The 20085-nt window shown below is 49.2% G+C and overlaps 1 protein-coding gene across 2 annotated transcripts in view; it reads right to left on the reverse strand.

Moving 5' to 3' along the window:
• SYVN1 (synoviolin 1) overlaps positions 1-20085 on the reverse strand; it is a 267012-nt gene that overhangs the window by 94126 nt on the left and 152801 nt on the right. For both annotated transcript variants that reach the window (XM_086938027.1, XM_086938028.1), the window contains exon 12: positions 14925-15068. In XM_086938027.1, the coding sequence (XP_086794153.1) occupies positions 14925-15068 (144 nt within the window). The remainder of the gene's footprint in view (positions 1-14924; positions 15069-20085) is intronic.

Genomic DNA, 20085 nt, shown 5'->3' on the forward strand with positions numbered 1-20085 from the left:
GAGTGACTATGGGCGAGTGAATTTCTGACTAGGTCTGAAAGTGAGTGAGTGGCTTTGTGGGTGTGCGAGTAGCTGTATAGGTGTATATGTAGATAGCTGTGTGGGAGAGTGAATGGGTGTGTGAGTGACTGTATGGGTGAGTGGGTGGGTGTCTGACTGTATGAGTGACTGTATGCAAATGACAGTATGGGTGAGGGAGTGGAGAAGTGTGTCTCACTGGTTAGAGCGGCCGACTCTGAAGCAGAGATCAGGGCCGGGACCAGGGTTCAAGTCCCGACGCGGCAGAGTCTTGGGCTCAAAGTCCACGGTCTCGATAATTCTCGCCTTGGCGCCTACTCTAATCATGGGTCCTACGCTGCAACTCTGGGCAATAGCTTGCTTAATCTCCACAACGGCCCCTACAACACTGGGATGCCTGACTTCACCTTGGGGGTGCCCAGGAGGGGCATCTCACAGGGAGAGCCAGGAAGGGTTCCACAGCGTTATACAGCGCCAGGACGCCCCGTTGGGGCAGCTGTGCGCTTTACAAAATACACTACACTACATTACTGGAGGTAACAGGAGAGCTTATTGCTCTCCCAAGGACCCTCAGCAGCCAAGGGAACTTCATCCCCCAACCAGTAGTGCACCAGGATGTGCGTTTGCAGAGTGAAGGTTAAATGGTGTGTGGCCTCTGACGAATTCTCAGCAATCCTGCTGTGTGGGACTTATTGGAGTTAACAGGAGGGCTTGTTGGCCCCCAGCCACCCTCAACATCGAAGGGGGCTTCATCCCCCAACTAGTAGTGTGTCAGGAGGCACGTTTGTAGAGTGGTGGTGGAAGGGGGCAGGGCCTCCGGCGACTTGACTGGGCCGGAGCTTTAAAAAAAAAAATTATTTTATTAGGGAAGTGGGGATGCATGGCCCCTCCTTCCCTAGGCTACTTTCGGCCCGGGGGCGCCATCCACAGGGGCAGGCATTTGTGGAATGGGATTGGTGGGGGAGGGGGTCGCATTTGTCCCCACCGGGCCAATTTTCGCCCCTACCCTTGGGCCGATTACAGCCAGAGGACCCCATTCCCCAGAGCCTGCCCTTTTCTAAATAGAGGAGGGGAGCCTCCAAAGGCCAATTTTGGCCTTGGGATCCCATCCCCGGGGCCCAGCCATGTCTGCTAGGTGCCCCCAGGGCACCCAGTCTCCAGTCTCCAGTCTCAACTGGCACCGCGGATGGAGCCGGAATGCCCCGCTGTCCCTGCTGGCTCAGCGCCTCCTGTGGGAGCCGGCACTACTATCACACACAGGGAGCTGCTGAAAAGACTGCTCCTTGTGTGTAAACGCAATTCTGCTCCATTTCCAGCAAGGAAGAGCATTTTCAACGCTCTCACTTGCTGGAAGCAGAGCGTTTGCTGTGGCATGGCAGGAACCGTAAAGCTCCCATCAAGCCACAGCAAACAGCTATGTCCTGGGGGTGGGCACCTCGGGACAAACCAGGAGCCAGCCCTGGGGACCGCCACTCCTCCCCCCCCCCCTCACCCTTGCCCCCAGTTATGGCTAAAGGAGTGGGGGCTGCACAGCTCACTCCTTGTATGAGGTTCTGCCCCAGGGAGGCAGCGGCCCACAGGGCCGAGAACAACCCAGGAGGGGGGCCGCGCGGCACACTCCCATTTAAAAAATAAAAAAATTTGGCCATGGGTGGTGCATGAGCCGCCTCCATTTCAATATTAAACAACTCATGTTCAAAGGTCCTAGGGAAGTTAACATGAGGTAAATCACATTTTGGGACCCACCCCCTTTTTCTCAGGCCCCGCTATACGAAACACCCCAAAACTTTCCAGACACCATCTGAAGTATTGGGCAAATGCTTTCATGAAGATTCATTAACCGGCTCCAAAGATATAGGCAACTGAAAATCACCTTTTTGATGGAAGCTTCGTCCTAAATATAACTACCTACCTACTGGCGACCAGCAGTAGGTAACTAACTAACTAAAACACACACACACAGATTCATCTGTTCTATCTGCCCAATACCACTCTTAGGTCCTTTCCTAAACTAATGAAAACCTTTCTAGGGGGTGGAGGTCCCTCCTTTGGTTGCCTTTAATAAATGCAAATTAACATACGATGGGGGCTTTTCATGGCTGATGCAGTACCATACTATACGGCTACTCACCTTCTAGTGTTAGATGTCTGGATGATGCTCCAGTATATAGACCCGAGCTATGGGCAGTGGTAAAGAACCCCCCATGCACTATATTTCCGGGGAAAATTACCAGCCCATGGACCTCGTGCCTCTAGGAGCATCCTAGCCACATAGAGAGCATTACTTAAGCAAATCAAATGGGAATAAGAAACTTACAGGTGAGTCTCTCTTGTGGTGTGGTACTAGCTCCTTCGAATACACGTTTTGGGAGGACTTCGGGCATGGGACCACTTGGGTATATCATCACTGGGCAAAGTACTTACGTCTAATGCACTAAAATTATTTGAAGATACGCAGCATGAATTTGGTTTATAGCAGCCCCAATTCTATAAGTATTGACAGGAGCACCACGTACTTACAGTATTTGTGTTGACAAATACAGATATACCTGATTACAAACCTCTAGAAGCCAAATTAGTCATGTTTCAACTGCCAACGTGTGGTCATATTTTTTTCGCAATATACAAATGGGAGCATGACTTCAGTCAATTAAACGATTTAGAATAGACTGGCACTGATGGCATCTTGTGAAACTGCTATAACGGCGCAATACCACTTAAAGGTTTTGAGTTCTGTATTTTAAATACAGAATAAAAAGACTGGTTAATCAAAAAAAGGCAATAACTGCCTCAGAGACAAATTTCTACGTTTTCCTCTCCCTGCTTGCTAGCTCTGCACTGGGTGACCCCTCTCATCCCTTTTATTATCGAAGAATAAACACTATTCCATTTTAGTCAAACATGGGGCCTCTCCACCATGAAACAAGGCTACTGGTGGTCTGAAGGATCCTATCACTTCAAAAGCATCCAGTGGGGATGTTCGCCTTTGACATCACCTGTGACAAAAGGCAGGATAAGATACTCCTTGGTATGGCCAATTAGTGGAAAATGCCAGATTTTCTATCTCACCAGGTTTCCAAAACATGAAGCAAACTGTCAACTCTTTGTTTTACAGGCCTCTAATGAAACAATCTGCTTTGATAGGTGCCAAACAGGAGGTCGGCTGCCCTGAAGACCTCAGCCTTGGGAGAGCCTCCAGTCAGTGGGCCATTTAAAACATTTCTTGGCTGGAGAGAAATGTGCTCTAAAAAAACTCAGCCAGTTAACAAATTACAGTGATCTAGTTAAAACTGGATGCTTAAAAGTCAGATTTTTTTTCCATTAGTGCCTCTTTCTGAACGGAAAAGTCGACTACATATTATAAACCTGAACAATATGCAGATGTACCTTACTAGTCCGAAACATCATAAAAGCCCACTTACTCCATGTCGGGCTAATAACTGTAAAGCCAAAAAAAAACGGTTTGGATTACAAACCCACACTTTGGTTTGATCTGTCTGTGTCACACATGCTGTGATATACATGAGACATTTGACCTTAATATCCGCTGCACAGTTTGCACACAACACCTTAGTCATACTTGCAATAAAGGCAAATATTCTCATCTCTATGAGGATTATTGAAAAACAGTATTTGAAAACGGTTTATCAGCCTCTCGCGGAAAAATGCCATCAATCCAAGTCCATAAAACAAAAAAATCAAGGGACACAGGCAAGTTAAAGGTGATTTCTAGCAAAGATACAGATTGTATCAGAAATATCCAGGTTGTCCATGCAAAAGGGTCAGATTGAAAACCCCATTAGGCCCCATGTCCTTACTTGAGAAAATAATGTAGAAACGGGAGACAACAAACCAATTCCATCTCTACAGCTAAATGGCAAGCAATCAGTCTCAAAATATTGGCAACTCAAACATTTTAAGCCAGGTACACTATCGAGATAAGACCTCTGCATACCGTTGTTTAAGCGGTGGCACCCTGCTCTTACATGGTTATAGATAAGCTTTTTGCGCTCTTCTCTCATTTAACTTAATTATTTGAAAACACCGACGCTCCAACCTTAATGTACACTTTTTTCAGTATCTGAGCCATCTCAAAGATGCCTGGGGGCATGCAAAGTTCATACTATTTGAGTGAAAATGGCTGCTACCTCAACCATGGCTATGTGGTGGTGAATGATTGTTTTGGAAATCTATTTATTTTCTATATCCATATGGGAAGACTAACTTACCGTTCCCTTATGAAAGCCACCGCAACTGGGGTCATTATGCTCCACTATGTACTGAGCATGTACACAGGGTGGCTGTGAACAGTCTCTTGGGTATGTCTGTATAAATTAATCTGTGAACGCTGTGTTTGTGCAGCACAACTTGGTGGTCAACTTTGTACTTGGATGGTAATGTTCAGCTTGGAAGTACACATTCCCCTGTCCCCTCTACAAAACTAATGTACCTGTTGGGCAGGGAAGAGATCCAGCTGAGATCCTGTCTTAGTGTGGGTTTTATCTGCCAGTACAAAACCTCACCACTACCCAGTTTCCTGTGTTTTGGTAATTTCCCCTTGCAAGGAAGGCATCCCACAGACATGGTGGATAAGGAGTAGTTTCTTACCTGTAACTCCAGTTCTGTAGTAGGGGTATCTCGGTTATAGTCATATTCTAGTGAATAGTCCCGCCCATGTGCGTGGACCCCGGAGCAATCAAAAATAATTCTCTTAAGCTGTCTTCTGTGCAGTCCTGCATACACTTAAGAGAAAATTAAAGACAAATAATGCAGCCTATACCTACAAGGCTACACTGTCCAGTACTTCAACTAGAAATGCAAAGGATATTCCACCAATATCACATTTAAACCAAAACTGCTAAGTTTCACCCAAAGAGAAACTTATTTTATTTATTTAACGATTTGTAGAGCGCCTGGTGACCCGAAGGCATCCCCGCGCTGTAATGATTGTGTTATCCAGAGGAGAGGGAAGAGAGGGGAGGGGACTTTATTTAGGGAATATGAGTGTTTTCAATTTTTTTCTAAAGACCAGATAACTGGGTTCCAATCTGAGGGTGCGGGGGAGGGAGTTCCATCCGGTGGAAGCCTTCACGGAGAAGCGTCGGCCTCCAGTACGTGTCTTTTTGTATTTGGGGATGTTGGCCAGGTGTTCATTCTCAGACCGAAGGGATCTGGGGGCTTTATAAGGAGTTACCAGGTCACTGAGGATCGAAGGTCCAGCTCCATTAATCAGTTTGTATGCAGTGCACATGGCTTTGAATTCCACCCTTTGGCGCACTGGTAGCCAGTGCAGGGCCTTGATGGCTGGTTTAGCTGACACTCTGGAGGGAAGGTTCATAAGTAGTCGGGCTGCTGCATTCTGTGTTCGTTGCAGTTTAGCCATGGTGGCCTCTGGGGCTCCCAGATAAACCATGTTGCTGTAGTCCAACCGTGACAATATTAGCCCTTGGACTAGGAGTTTTCTGGATGCGGGCGGGAGTAAGGGGAGAATCCTGCGGGTGGTGCGCATAAGCCCAAAACAGGTTCCTGCTGTTTTGGCAGCTTGCGTTTTCATTGAAAGCTCGGGTTCTAGCCAGACTCCTAGGGTCTTAATTTCTTGTTTCGGGGTGGGAATTTCCCCGAACACGTCTGGCCAGACCGATGGGGGGATGGTCACCCATTGCTTTCCCATGAGCATAACTTCGGTCTTTGACCCGTTTAATTTGAGTGATGATTCACACATCCAGCTGTGGATTTCCGTGAGGCAGTTTGCCAGATTGTCTGGGTGGTCGTTCAGTTGGGATAGAGACGACCAGCTGTGTGTCATCAGCATAACTCACTATTTTAATCCCGAAGGGTGTCACCACATCTTCGAGGGGGGCCATATAGGCATTAAAAAGCGTAGGGCTTAGGGATGATCCCTGGGGAACCCCGCTCGTGAGGGGGAGGGTGGTCGAATGGTGATTGCCATCCCATACCTGGAACGAGCGCCCAGCAAGGAAGGACTCTATCCACCTGAGCGCCGTCCCAGTGAGCCCTGCTGCCGCCAACCGATGGAGAAGGACACAATGGTTGACTGTGTCGAAGGCTGCACTGAGATCCAGGAGGATCACTGCCACTGACCCTCCTGAATCCAAAATGCGCCTTGCCTCTTCGATGACGGCAAGAAGGGCGGTATCTGTGCCATGGCCCGGCCGAAACCCAGTTTGGGATTGCCGTAAGATGTTATTTACCTCGAGAAACTGCGACAGTTGTCCATTGACCAATTTCTCGGCTATCTTGCTAATGCCCGGGAGGAGTGAAATTGGCCGGTAATTTGCCATATCTGCTGGGTCCAGCTGGGGTTTTTTTAGGAGTGCTTTCACCACTGCGCTCTTCCAGCTAGCGGGAACAGATCCTTGGGCAAGCGAGCTGTTAATAAGCTCTGTGATCGTAGGAATGATGACGGGGGCTACGGTTTTGAGAAATCTAATAGGTGCGGGATCCAGAGGTGATCCGCTTTTCATTTTGGCCATGGTTACATCTACCTCGTTACAGGTTACTGCCCTAAATGTCGCTAGTTGGGGGCGCATGCTGCTTCCTGTCTGGCTGAGGGGTGCTTCATTGTCCAAGTGGCTTGAGAAACAGGGAGGGGGCAGGGATGTTAAGATACGGGCAATTTTATCATTAAAATAGGTAGCTAGTTCGTTGCTTCGGTCTACAGGGGGGGGTGTTGGAGGAAGGAGTGGTTGGTATTTTCAATAGCTCTTTTACGATTAGGAAAGATTCCCTTGCTGAGTTGGTGGATTCTTTTATCAGAGTGTCGTAATGGGAAGCTTTAGAGCGCTTAAGGGCAGATTTGTATATTCTAACTGAGTTTTGGTAAGCTTCCTTGCTGGCGTGCTGCCAGTCTTTCCTCCATAGCCGCTCGGTTCTCTTGCAATTTTTGCGTAGCATCCGAAGTTCCGGGGTGTACCACGGTGCGGATCCTGGTTTCCCATTTTTATCCTCCCGGGTTCTAAATGGGAGTACGGAGTCCAGGGAAGTAGTAATCCACTCTCTGAATTTACTATCAGCAATAGCCGGATCTTCTGAGTAAGCAGGGGTAGTTGACTTTAGGGTCCTGGCCCAGTCTTCAGTGGGGAGTTTGGACCAAGCCCTGTCCCTGGTGTAAGTGGGAGGTTTTTGAGGTTTCCTGAAAGGTCCTGGTAGTTGGAAAGAGACTAAAAAATGGTCCGACCAAGGGAGGGGGAGGGACTCGCTAGCTTGCATGGTGGGGGTGCTCGTGAACACCGGGTCCAGCAAGTGACCTTTGTCATGTGTAGCTCCGGAGTTTAAGAGGTGGAGGTCGAAAGCCGCCAGGTCTGTGATCAGGTCGGCTGCCCCAGTATCTAGAGGGTCATCAAAATGAATATTCAGGTCTCCTAGTATCATGAAGTTGGTGATGGAGTGGGCCTGTGATGCTACCGTGTCCAGGAGGGCGCTAGAAAAAGGACCTGGATGCCCGGGAGGGCGATACACTAGGAGGCCTGTAAGTGAGTTAGTCGGGTCCAACTTAATTGTGAACTGGAGGCTTTCAGAGTCAAGAACGTGCGCATCGTTGGTTTTGCAGGGGAGATAATCCCGATGAATGATGGCGACACCACCACCCCTACCTGAGGGACGAGGTAGGGACTGAATAAGAAAGCCCGGTGGGGTTGCTAGGACCATATCTGACTCCGAATGTGGGGAAAGCCACGTTTCCGTCAGGAATAGAACGTCAATCTCATGGTCTTCTATGAGATGGTTAATTAGCGTCGCGTGTTTAGGGAGAGAGCGACAGTTCAGAGTAGCGAGTTTGAGGGCTGAGGGCTTGTAGGGTCGATTAGGGAGTTTGAGCTGGATTGGGTGGCAGTAGGTGCAGCTGATGAATGGTCCCTCGAGATCGTGAACATACTTACAAGAAGAGGCTATGGTGGGTCTGAGACTTAGGAGGTCCCGACGTGAGTAGCTTACCTTAGAGGCAACTTTGTCTGACAGGGGTTCTGGCCCTAGGCCCGGCCGTGCGCGGACGGCGCAGACGGGCTTGCCTTAGGCGCGCCTTCGGCGCGCAAACGGCGCTCCCGCTGCGCTCGTCCGCTGCGCTGGTATGGCCGGCACATTTGTAGTGAGTGTTATGGACGTGGCCTCGCAGTGGGCGTGGCTCCGCCTTGGAACCGCGCTGGCGGTATGGGCGTTTTCCCCTGTGTCAGCGCTGGATGTCGCTGTGTCAGGGGGGGTCTGGGAGGGCTGCTTTAGCGCGTGTGAGCCGGCACTTTCAATGCAGGTATGCTCAGTGCTTTTTTTTAAATCAAAAACAGTGAATTTACAATTTTTAAAATCAAGGTGCAAAATGCAGTCCTCCAGCTTCCGCCTCAGAGGATAACCAAAACAATAATGCGACGCGCTTTCATTCAGCGTTTTGTAGGAGTCCTGGTGGGCGTGGCCTCGCAGTGGGCGTGGCTCCGCCTTGGAACCGCGCTGGCGTTATGGGCGTTTGCCCCTGTGTCAGCGCTGGATGTCGCTGTGTCAGGGGCGGTCTGGGAGGGCTGCTTTAGCGCGTGTGAGCCGGCGCTTTCAATGCAGGTATGCTCAGTGCTTTTTTAAAAATCAAAAACAGTGAAATTACAATTTTTAAAATCAAGGTGCAAAATGCAGTCCTCCGGCTTCCGCCTCAGAGGATAACCAAAACAATAATGCGACGCACTTTCATTCAGCGTTTTGTAGGAGTCCTGGTGGGCGTGGCCTTGCAGTGGGCGTGGCTCCGCCTTGGAACCGCGCTCGCGGTATGGGCGTTTTCCCCTGTGTCAGCGCTGGATGTCGCTGTGTCAGGGGGGTCTGGGAGGGCTGCTTTAGCGCGTGTGAGCCGGCGCTTTCAATGCAGGTATGCTCAGTGCTTTTTTTAAAATCACTTCCTTCACAAACTCCTTGGAATGATAGAGAGGAAGGGATGGACAGACAAGCCCCCATAAGCTGCCATTGTGTGTCTGGAAAAGGGATACCGTGCCTTTAAGGAACTCTCCAGAGACTCTCGGTATCCCAGGATGCACAGCCAAAGTTCTTTTTGAAGGTGTATAAAGGAAGGCCTGTAGCATACAGTACAGTACCATTTTCCCCACCGCGGAGGAGGGCGGGCGCTTATGACTATAACAGAGATACCCCTACTACAGAACTGAAGCTACAGGTAAGAAACTACTCCTTTCGTAGTAGGGGGATCTCTGTGTATAGTCATAATCTAGTGAATACAATGGCAAGCCCATCCCTACAACCAAACCGGCGGTGGAGGAAAAAGACAACACAACTTCTGTGCAAACAGATTTCTTAACGAAGCCTGCCCAACCTGAGCATCTGCTCTGGCATCAGAGTTCGGACAGTAGTGCTTAGCAAAGGTATGGACCGACTTCTAAGTGGCAGCCCTGCAGATCTCTGCAATGGGAACATTACGAAGCAAAGCTGTTGTAGCCGCTTTGCCCCTGGTGGAATGAGCTTTAGGCTTACCCCCCTAAGTTCTTATTAGCCTTTTGGTAACATAACTGGATACCGGACACAATCGACCTAGAGATGGACTGTTTAGAGGTAGCAAGACCAGTCCTGACCGACCCATAGTTGACAAACAATTTGGTCTAACCTACGAATATCCTTGGTCTTATCCAGATAGAATTTCAACACCCTTCTGACATCCAGGAAATGAAGAGATATTTCCGCTGGAGTGGAAGGGTTCTGAAAAAACGTAGGTACAGTTATAGTCTGATTAACATGAAAATCAGAGATCACCTTAGGAAGGAACTTAGGGTGAGTACGCATCACCACCTTAGCAGCATGAAATACAGTATAAGGTTCCTGGCAACACAATGCCTGAATTTCACTCACCCTGGGGGCCGATGTAATGGCCACGAAAAATGCCGCCTTCCACAATAGGCACTGCAGTGAAGCCCTATGAATAGGTTCAAAAGGTTCCTTCATCGACCTGGACATCACCACATTCAGTTCCCGCGAAGGAATTCGAACAGGAAGAGACACTTTCTTCAATCCTTCCAAAAAATCCTTTATCACAGGAATCTGGAAGAAGGATGTTTTGAAGGGCATTTCCTGTACGCAGTTAATGCTGAGGGCTGAACCTTAATGGAATGAAAATTAAGGCCAGACTGAGTCAAATGCAAAAGGTATGGAAGGATGACATCTTCCTTGCAGGTCATCGGATCATAGTTCTTAGATGTGCACCAGATGCAGAACCTCTTCCACTTGTAAGCAGAAGACCACCTTGTGAAGGGTCGCTTAGCCTCCTTCAATATGTCCATGCACTCCACAGGAAGATTCAGATGGCCATATTGCACTATTTCAGGAGCCATGCCGCCAAACTCAACGATGAGAAGTTGGGGTGCACCATCTGCCCCCCGAACTTCGTGAGAAGGTCAGGCCAACACGGCAGTCGCATGTGAGGCAGGAGAGACCGGTGAAGCAGGTCCGTGAACCACCACTGTCTGGGCCATTCCGGAGCGATGAGGATCATCCGTGCCCTGGACTGAGACAGCTTGATGAGCACCGCCGGAATCAGGGGAATGGGTGGAAAAGCGTACAGAAAGCTGTTCGACCAGCTGATCCATGACACGTTCCCAAGAGTCCCTGGTTGGTAATATCTGGAGGCGAAGCCACAGCATTTTCTGTTTTCGGCGGTGGCGAACAGATCCACGTCTGGAGTGCCCCACCTGGCGAAGAGGTCTTCGAGCACCTCGTTGTTTATGAACCACTCGTGGTTTTCTTGGATCATCCTGCTGAGTGCGTCCGCCTGAGCATTCTGCACACCTGGCAGATGAGTAGCAGTTATCGTCACTCCTCTGGCTAGCAGCCAGTGCCAGATGGCCTGTGCTTCTTGTGACAGTGTGCGCGATCTCGAGCCCCCCTGCTTGTTGAGGTAATACCTCGTGGTTGTATTGTCTGTCTGCACAAGCAAGGAGTTGGTCTGGAAGGACGGATGAAAGGCCTGCAGTGCCAAGTGAACAGCTCTAAGTTCCAGGAAATTGATGTGATACGTGGATCCCGCTGGGGACCACCTTCCCTGGATCTGTAGAGGGTCGGAATGCGCTCCCCAGCTGTGCAGAGAAGCATCTGTGACAATAGTCTGAATGGGAATGTCCTTGTGGAATGGAACCCCTTTGAGGAGATTCTCTGTTGAGCACCACCATCTCAGGGACTGTTGAGCGTGAAGGGACAGCCGGATCCTGTCGTCCCAGCTCCCCCGCTTCTGGTCCCACTGATCCTCCAGACATTCCTGCATCGGCCTCATGTGGAGGCGTGCGTGCGGCGTGAAGAAGATGCAAGAGGCCATCGACCCCAGTAGAGAAGACACCGCCCTCACAGTCGTAGATGGAACCGACATACGAGCCTGAGCCTTCCGAAGGATCGATAAGCGTTGCTCCTTCGAAGGAGACACGCTTGCTGAAAGAGTATCGATGGAGGCTCCCAAGTACTGTAGGCACTGGACAGGAGTCGGGACAGACTTGGACATGTTTATGTGCAACCCCAGCTGGCTCAACAGAACGGCCATCCTGCTGAAGTGCAATTGCGCTTCCTGGAAGGTGGAGGCTTTGATCAACCAGTCGTCCAGGTAGACAAAACACCTTGTTCTTTCTCAGGTGAGCCGCCGCCACTGCCATGCACTTTGAAAAGGTCCTGGGCGCAGACTTCAGTCCAAACAGTAGTACAGTGTACTGATAGTGATTGGTGCCGACCGGAAATCGCAGGAACTTCCGATATTTCCGTGCAATGGGCACATGGAAGTATGCATCTTGCAGATCTATTGCGCAAAGCCAGTCTCCTATTTGCAGCGGAGGATAAATCTGGTGCGAAGACAGCATGCGAAACTTCCCCTTGCGAATCCATTTGTTTGCTTGTCGCAAATCCAGAATGGGCCTGAACTCGTTCTTGTCTTTCTTGCGCACCAGAAAGAACCAGGAGTAAAGACTCTTTCCCCTTTGAGACGAAGGGACGTCTTCTATCGCCCTTTTTCTTAACAGGGTATCGGCCTCCGCTTGGAGCTCGAGCAGCTGGAACTGCGAGCAAACCGGTGGAATCGCTGGAGGAGGGCTGACGAAACGAAGGCTGCATTCATTGCAAACAATATTCAGCACCCACTTGTCCTGAGTAATTTTTCTCCACTCTGCCAAGTAATGTTGTATGCTTCCCCCCACCGGAGTGGGTAACGGAGCAGGAGGAAGTAACACCTCAGGGCCTAGACCCGGCCGGGCCCTTGGGCGTCGATGAGGACTGCTGGCCACCTCTGCCCCTCTGGCGCTTCTGGAATGGCCGCCGCTGGTACTGCTGCTGCTGATAGCTGCTGGCCAGCTTGACGACCTTGCCCTCTTCCCTGGGCACCGTACCGTCTCTGGAAGGGACGGAAGGTCTTCCTCTGCTCTTTTGGCTTTTCTAACTCGACGGCCGTCAGGGTTTCTGCCTCTGCCTTCATGCGGGCCATCACCTTATCCGCATGCTTCTTAAAGAGCGTCGACCCAGAAAACGGCAAGTTGGCGACTCTCTGCTGCGCCTCTGGTTTCAGGGATGTCAGGCGCAACCAGGCATGGCGTCTCAGGTTAATCCCGTGGCAGTATCCATGAGCCGCCAAGAGAGAGGAATCTGCAGCCGAGCTGATCACCTGATTGGATACCATCATGTCCTCATTGATGATTTCCTGGAAGTCCTCCCTCTTGTCCCTAGGAAGGTGCTCCAGAAACTGCTGCAGGGACTCCCACAAAGACCGGTCGTACCGACCCAAGAAAGCCGCGGCGCTAGCAGCTTTCATGGAAGTAGCAGCCGTACCGCAGACTTTTCTTCCCGCTGAATCCATCTGACCGCTCTTCTTATCTGGAGGCACTGTAGAAGACGGGGCAGTAGCGTGCTGCTTCCTTGTCGCAGTGACGATTACTGAATCCGGAGAATAGGTCTGAGAATATTTAGAGTCCGGAGACCTAACCACTCTCCTCTTCTTCTTCTGCTCAGGCCTTGACAAGGATGTTCGAGGCCGACCTCTTCTCAGACTAGCGCCGGCGCCGCCTCGACCGTGGGCTCGTGGATGCAGAAGACAGGCTGACCACTGAGGCATGGGACCCAGTCCTGGCCCTTGATCGTCCCCTCGACGTTGATTTCTCCTTCCTAGACGTCGACCTCTTTTTCGATGTCAAACGTCTCGACGTCGATACGTCCCTCGACGTTGACCCTCTTCTCCTCGACGGCGAACGTAGAGTCAATCTCGACTGCGAACTGTGGGGTCGCCTCGACGGCGAGCGCCCGTGCCTCTTGGACCCATCTTGACGTCTATGGCGTCCTCGATGTCCGAGGTCTCGACGTCTGTTCCCTCGACGTCGAACGGCATCGTCGCTTCGACCCAGAGCCCTGGGGCGACGGGGAGCAGATGGTGGTCATCGCTCTCGACGCCGACATCGAGGCAATTGACGTCGACCTGTGGCTTTTCCTGGCCTTTTCTTGACTGGGGAGCCCCCCCAGAGGCTGAAGCACGGGCAGAGGACGAAGACAGAGTCCCTCCATGCCCATGTCCAGACCCACCTGGTTCCTGATGTCTGCTTAGTTCTTCCAGGCCTTGGAGATTTATTTTCTCCCTGTCCCTCAGGGTCCTCCTGGAGAAGGATTGGCAAATCTCAGTCTTCAGGGACATGGGAGGAAGGGAGACAGAGGATACACACTCTGTGAGAGTCCGATTTAGCCTTCTTCCTGGCACACTCAGGGCACTTGTCAAATAAGGCTGGCATATTTGACAAAAGAGTGGGCAAAACTGGCAAAAAACCCCAGCAAAAGGAAGAAGAAGCAGTCAGACCGAATGAAACACTCAAAACACTTGAAAAGTGCCAAAATATTGAAAAACACCCAAAAAGGGAGAGCTCAATGCTCCAGGGTCCTGCTAGTAGGAGCCGGGAAAAAGAACTGAAAGTAAAAGGACTTTGGGTGTGCATCCTGGGATACCGAGGGTCTCTGGAGAGTTCCTTAAAGGCACAGTATCCCTTTTCCAGACACATAATGGCAGCCTATGGGGGCTTGTCTGTCCATCCCTTCCTCTCTATCAAGCCAAGGAGTTTGTGAAGGGGAAGTTTCTCTTTGGGTGAAACTTAGCAGTTTGGGTTAAATGTGATATTGGTGTAATATCCTTTGCATTTCTAGTTAAAGTACTGGACAGTGTAGCCTTGTAGGTATAGGCTGCATTATTTGTCTTTAATTTTCTCTTAAGTGTCTATGCAGGACTGCACAGAAGACAGCTTAAGAGAATTATTTTTGATTGCTCCGGGGTCCACGCACATGGGCGTGACTATTCACTAGATTATGACTATACACAGAGATCCCCTACCAGAGAAACATGGTACCCGAGCCAACTGAAAGTGGTCTCAGCGAGGCCACAAAAATAGAACACCAAGAAGGATATGCTCTCCCACAGAAGGCGAAGCAATTGAACTATCAAAAACTGCAGACTTTTTGGTTGGCTCTGGTAAGCAACCTTAGCCACCAAAGGAGTTTGGGCACTAGCCCACTCAGCCAGTACTTGGTTTATCTGTGCATGGAAGGAGGACTGTTGGATCAGAAGTAGAAGCTGTGCATGAATGCCAATATCCATCCAGACTTGGCCAAACTATGGGAAGCTAGAGGGCTTGACTTGCTGTTTAACTTTCAAGAGTAGAAGGACCTATCTGCCTGCACTAGGAGGAGAGTGGAGTTTGCAAAGAGGAGTGACACGATTCCAGAAACACAGCACAGGGCCCAGCAGACTTCAATACTTACCACTTGATGTTGATATTACATCTTATTATTTCACAAAAGCATGTACAAGATTTATTTTTGAACAACTTGGAGGAAACCACTAAGCATGTGACTATGATGACAAAGATGCTTCTTTGCAGGAGTAGGACTGCAGCAAGAAGCAGTATGTGTACCTGAAGTAGTGGGTGCAGCTGCGGCAGAATCCGCATCTTGTGGGTTGTTGGGAACTTGTACACCGGGAACTGGTGGAAAAGGTCCCATGGGAGGCCACATTGGAAACATGCCAGGAGGAAATGGAGGAAGCAATCCTTGGGGAACTGGGAGGGAAAAAAACAATTATACTCCAGAAGCAATACAAACAATGTGACTATCTTTGTTCTGTCACACACCATGAAAACAGTCACTATCATTAGTAAAGAAAGGAACACATACAAAGAAAACAAAAGAATCAAGCACTAAGAAACTACCACACAACTATCATAAAATGGTTCATAGCCTTTGTTCTGGTGTCAAAAAAACTTCTAATTGCTAAGGTTCTCCTTAAGAAAGTGGTCCACTAAGATAAGGTGAGCAACTTTAAATGCTTTAGGTCATTATCAGCCAGTGATAATTTGTTGGGACAACAGAAAAAGATTGTGCTGCTATGTTTTGTGCATTTTTCAGACCCACCCTGACTCATTTTGATCAAAGCACTAAACAATCGCAACTCCACTGGAACTCTGCAACTTTGTGCAGTTCACCAAAGCAGAGTTCTGGCAAGGTTGGCCCGACTAACAAGTTACTTACCTTCGGTAATGCATTATCTGGTAGAGTAAGGATCTAGCTGCAGATTTCTCACTTCAGAATCCTCCCAAAAGCGCAAGACTGGATAAGGAAAAAAAATTCATGGCACGTCCGCATGTCGGAAGAAGGCACCGCAATACTACGTATCAACGTCTTCACGCAATGGGACGGCCAAATCCATAGAACCCCTCACCAACGTCAGTTTCTTCCAGGACCATTTTCCATTTTCAAAACAGAGTCACATATAGAACCTGCCAATTGTAACAGTGTCGTCAAAAGAGAGACACCTTTATATTAAAAAAAAAATCACTGAATTATAATTTAGTATGTGGGTTTCATAAACACAGTGAGGCGAAAGAGGACTACGTCCTAATGAACACTGAGTTCTTAGTTCAGTATGTGAAGTCTCAGAAGTAAATTATAGAGACCAAAGGAGAGTCAGTTCACAGAGTGGGGAGGAAGGGAAGAGCATAAGGAATCTGCAGCTAGATCCTCTCTCTATTCTCTACCAGATTATGTGTTACCAAAGGGAAGTAATGTTTTCATTTGATAAGAGTCATGTTGCCGAAGATTCCTTACTTTAGAATCAAATACCAAAGCATACCATCCCCGGAGGAGGGTCTGCAAACTGAGACAACTAAAAGCCTCGAAATACAACAAAACCAGTCTAGAACCAGAGAAAAAGACCAGATCTTCATAATAACATAGGTGAGCAATAACATGCTTTACAATTTAAAGAAACCTGTGGAAGATCCACAGATAAGTAAAGTCACAAGGCAATAAAAAGCATGGGAATCAAATTATCCATGCTAGAATGACAACTGTGGTAGAAGCCAACCAACCAGATGAATAGTAAACTACTCCCTCTCTAAAAAGGATCTGAACCCATGCATGCTCACCAAATAGGCACTGCAGGAGAGACTGCAGTAAATAGGACATAAAGATATAGAAGGCATGGGAAGGACGTTACCCATGATAGTAGGACAATTTGCTAAACAACTTTATAATATAAGCTATTGCCACGTATCGCCAGACTAGAACAGTGTGTTCACTACTAGTGAGTCACGCAACAGCAGGTGATGCCACAGAGGAAAACCTCAGCACCCTATATAGGTCAACCTGAGCCAGGGCCACAATGTAACAGTAAGAGATCTCTCACTCTTGGGAAAGGATAGCGAAAGCTGAATAAAAAAGAGCCAAAGATAACATACACAAAACGTGCATTTGTAAAGGACTCATTCACCACAAGGATATGGTGGCGTTGAATAACAGATGTTTAATGTTACAAAACTCAATGGTACTCCTGTATCGACCTTAGAATGAAGAAAGGAGAGTCACCGAGCTATGAACCTGTGACCAAAAGTTACATACAGGAACATACAGTGGATGCATAGTCCAGTAAGTCACCAGACCGACAACAGCAACTAATGACGTAGAAGCAGTAATATCCTTAGAGAGAACATACAAAGACTGCTAGGAATTCCACGAAATACACTGACATAGGAGTAAAATAAATATCCGCCTGTGTATAGACAACAGATAAATATAACGGGCAAAAATAAAGTAAAGCTGAAAATCAGTTTTGACATAATAGCATGGAAACCACAGCGGCTATCATACCACGCAGGAAAGCAACAGCCATCAAAAAAGTCAGCCCTATGCAAACTGCCCGAGACAGAATCAGCAAGCAAGAGTATAAAGTTGCATATAATGTAAAGTATGAAAAATAAACCTTGAAGTTTAGCGGAACCCAAGGATAGTATGTAATCTTTCATTATGAAAGAGATCAGACCCATCTACAGGTCTAGAAAAAGTTCCCATACTTGAATAGGAAATTTAAAGGATTCTATAGCACAAGTTACTACTTGTGTAACAATATATCTGTAAGAGACATTAGTTAGTGATAGATTCCTTACCTTCGAATATCCCCAGGCTTCAGACTGGAACTGGAAAGCTTTGGTCAGCAGTACCCCTGCACGTCGATAGGCGTCGTCGTACGGCTCCGCTTGAGTCGTTGGTGTTGTATTCGCCGAGATGACGTCACTGGAGCTACTTAGGCGCGCCAACACGCGCTGACGTCAGTTCTGTACACAACTTTCCTCGACAGGAACGCAGAGCCATGTAAGATACTGACCACTGGTGCATAGAAACTAGGGCCCAAAGGATGACCTTAAACCTAAAAATCAGTTCGCAAACCGGGGAGGATGGGTGGGGCGGTAAGGAATCTATCACTAACTAATGTCTTACAGATATATTGTTACACAAGAAGTAACTTGTGCATCTGAAAGAGACACGTTAGTGATAGATTCCTTACCTTCGAATAGATACCCCAGCAATACCAACCCCGGTGGTGGGTCTGCGAACAAGATTACGCCAGAAAGTCACAGAGAACAGAACGGCCAAAGAAACCGTCTCTCCGGACCGGACTGTCAAGGCAATAATGCTTTGTAAAAGTGGCCAGTGAAGCTCACGTGGCAGCCTGACAGAGGTCTTGCAGGGGGACACCACGCCCCAATGCAGTAGTAGCTGCTGTCGCCCTTGTAGAATGGGCACGCAGCCCCACCGGAGGTTCCTTTTTAGCCATTGAATAACAGGCCTTGATACACAAGACGACCCTGCAGGAGATAGTCCTCTTGTGAACAGCCCGGCCTTTCTTGTCGCCTGCGTAGCCAACAAAGAGCTGGTCATCCACCCGTAATGCTTGGGTGCGATTCAGGTAAAAGGAGAGCGCATGTTTTGGGTCCAGATGGTGGAGCCTCTCTTCCTCTCTGGAAGGGTGCGGAGGCGGACAGAAAGTGGGCAAGCTGATAGTCTGCCCGATGTGGAAGGCAGTGACAACCTTTGGTAAGAAGGAAGGACGCGTGCGAAGCACAACCTTGTCCGAATGAACCGACAGAAAAAGAGGCTTACAACAAAGAGCCTGAAGCTCACGCACTCTCCTGGCAGAGGTGATAGCAACCAGGAAGGCAGTTTTCAAAGTCAGAAGACGTAAAGGACAATTGTGAAGCGGCTCAAAGGGAGTGCACATGAGATAAGTTAAAACAAGATTCAAGACCCACCGAGTCAATATGAAAGGAACAGGAGGGAACATATGCGAATGCCTTTTAAGAATCTCTGTACAACAGGGAACTTGAAAAGAGAAGGCTGATCTGGAAGCCTCAGAAGGTTGAAATGTCCGAAAGATAGCCCTTGATAGTGCCCAGAGCAGAACCCTGCCAGGCCAGAGAACAAAGGAACAAAAGGACCTCAGAAAGGGGATTCACAGCCTTTGCTGTGCACCATGCCACAAATTTGTTCCACCTGCAGGCGTATACAGATTTAGTGGAGGGACGCCTGGCTGCCAGAACAACATCACAGACTTCGGGAGGCAAGTCAAATGGAATCAACTGTTGCCGTTTAATCTCCATGCATGTAGGTGGAGACTGGGCAGGTTCGGTGGAGAACAGTCCCCTGCTACTGCGACAGAAGATCCTCCTGCAGAGGCAGTCAGATCAGGGGATCCAGGCTCATACCGAGTTGCTCAGGATACCAAACTCTTCAAGCCCAGTCCGGAGCCACAAGGATGACTTGGGCCCGGTCATGCCTGATTTTCTTCAGCACTCTGGGTAGAAGAGGTATAGGTGGAGAGGCGTACTACAGACCGTAGCTCCACTCTCGACGAAAAGCGTGGCCGAGCGAGTGCCGCCTTGGAAATTCCATTGTGCAGTACTGATCACATTGCGCGTTCTCTTCGATGGCGAATAGATCTAACCAAGGCACTCCTCACTGTCGAAAGAGACCTTGCGCCACTTCCGAGTGAAGACGCCATTTGTGATCCATCAGACACCGGCGGCTGAGTTAGTCCGCCCTGGCGTTCAAAGAACCCGCCAGGTGTTGAACCGTCAAGGAAATGCTGTGACGTTCCAGCCATGTCCAGAGGCGCAGAGCCTCCTGACATAGGGTCCACGACCCGACCCGCCCTGTTTGTTGCAAGACCACATGGCAGTGGTGTTGTCCGTGAACACCTGCACTACCTTCCCTCTGACATAGGGAAGGAATGCCTTCAGTACAAGAAGGATCGCCCGAAGCTCCAGAGGTTGATATGGATTCGGGACTCCGACGGAGACCTGAAGCCTCTGATCTCTGCCTCTCCCATGTGGTCACCCCATCCCAGGAGGGACGCGTCCGTCACCACTGTGTGCTCCGATTGGGGAAGGGAGAGGGTTCTGCCTCTGACCCAATGGTGATTCATGAGCCACTACTGAAATTGTTGTGCAGTGTCCACCGAGATCTGGACATAGTCTGACCGGTTCCCCCGATGCTGCGCCCACTGGAACTTTAGGTCCCACTGCAGAGCCTGCATATGCCACCTGGCATGGATGCAGGAGGCCATGAGTCCCAGCAGCCTCAAGGTCGCCCTGACCGAAACCCAGGACAAGGGCTGAAAGATCGGAATCCTAGCCCAAATGTCCTGAACTCGCTGTTCGGGAGGATAAACCTGAAAGTACGACGTGTCCAGAACCTCTCCGATGAAGAGGAGTTACTGGGAGGGAACCAGGTGCGACTTCAAAA

The sequence above is a fragment of the Lissotriton vulgaris genome, chromosome 9, assembly GCF_964263255.1.
Source record: "Lissotriton vulgaris chromosome 9, aLisVul1.2, whole genome shotgun sequence".
Taxonomy (NCBI): domain Eukaryota; kingdom Metazoa; phylum Chordata; class Amphibia; order Caudata; family Salamandridae; genus Lissotriton; species Lissotriton vulgaris.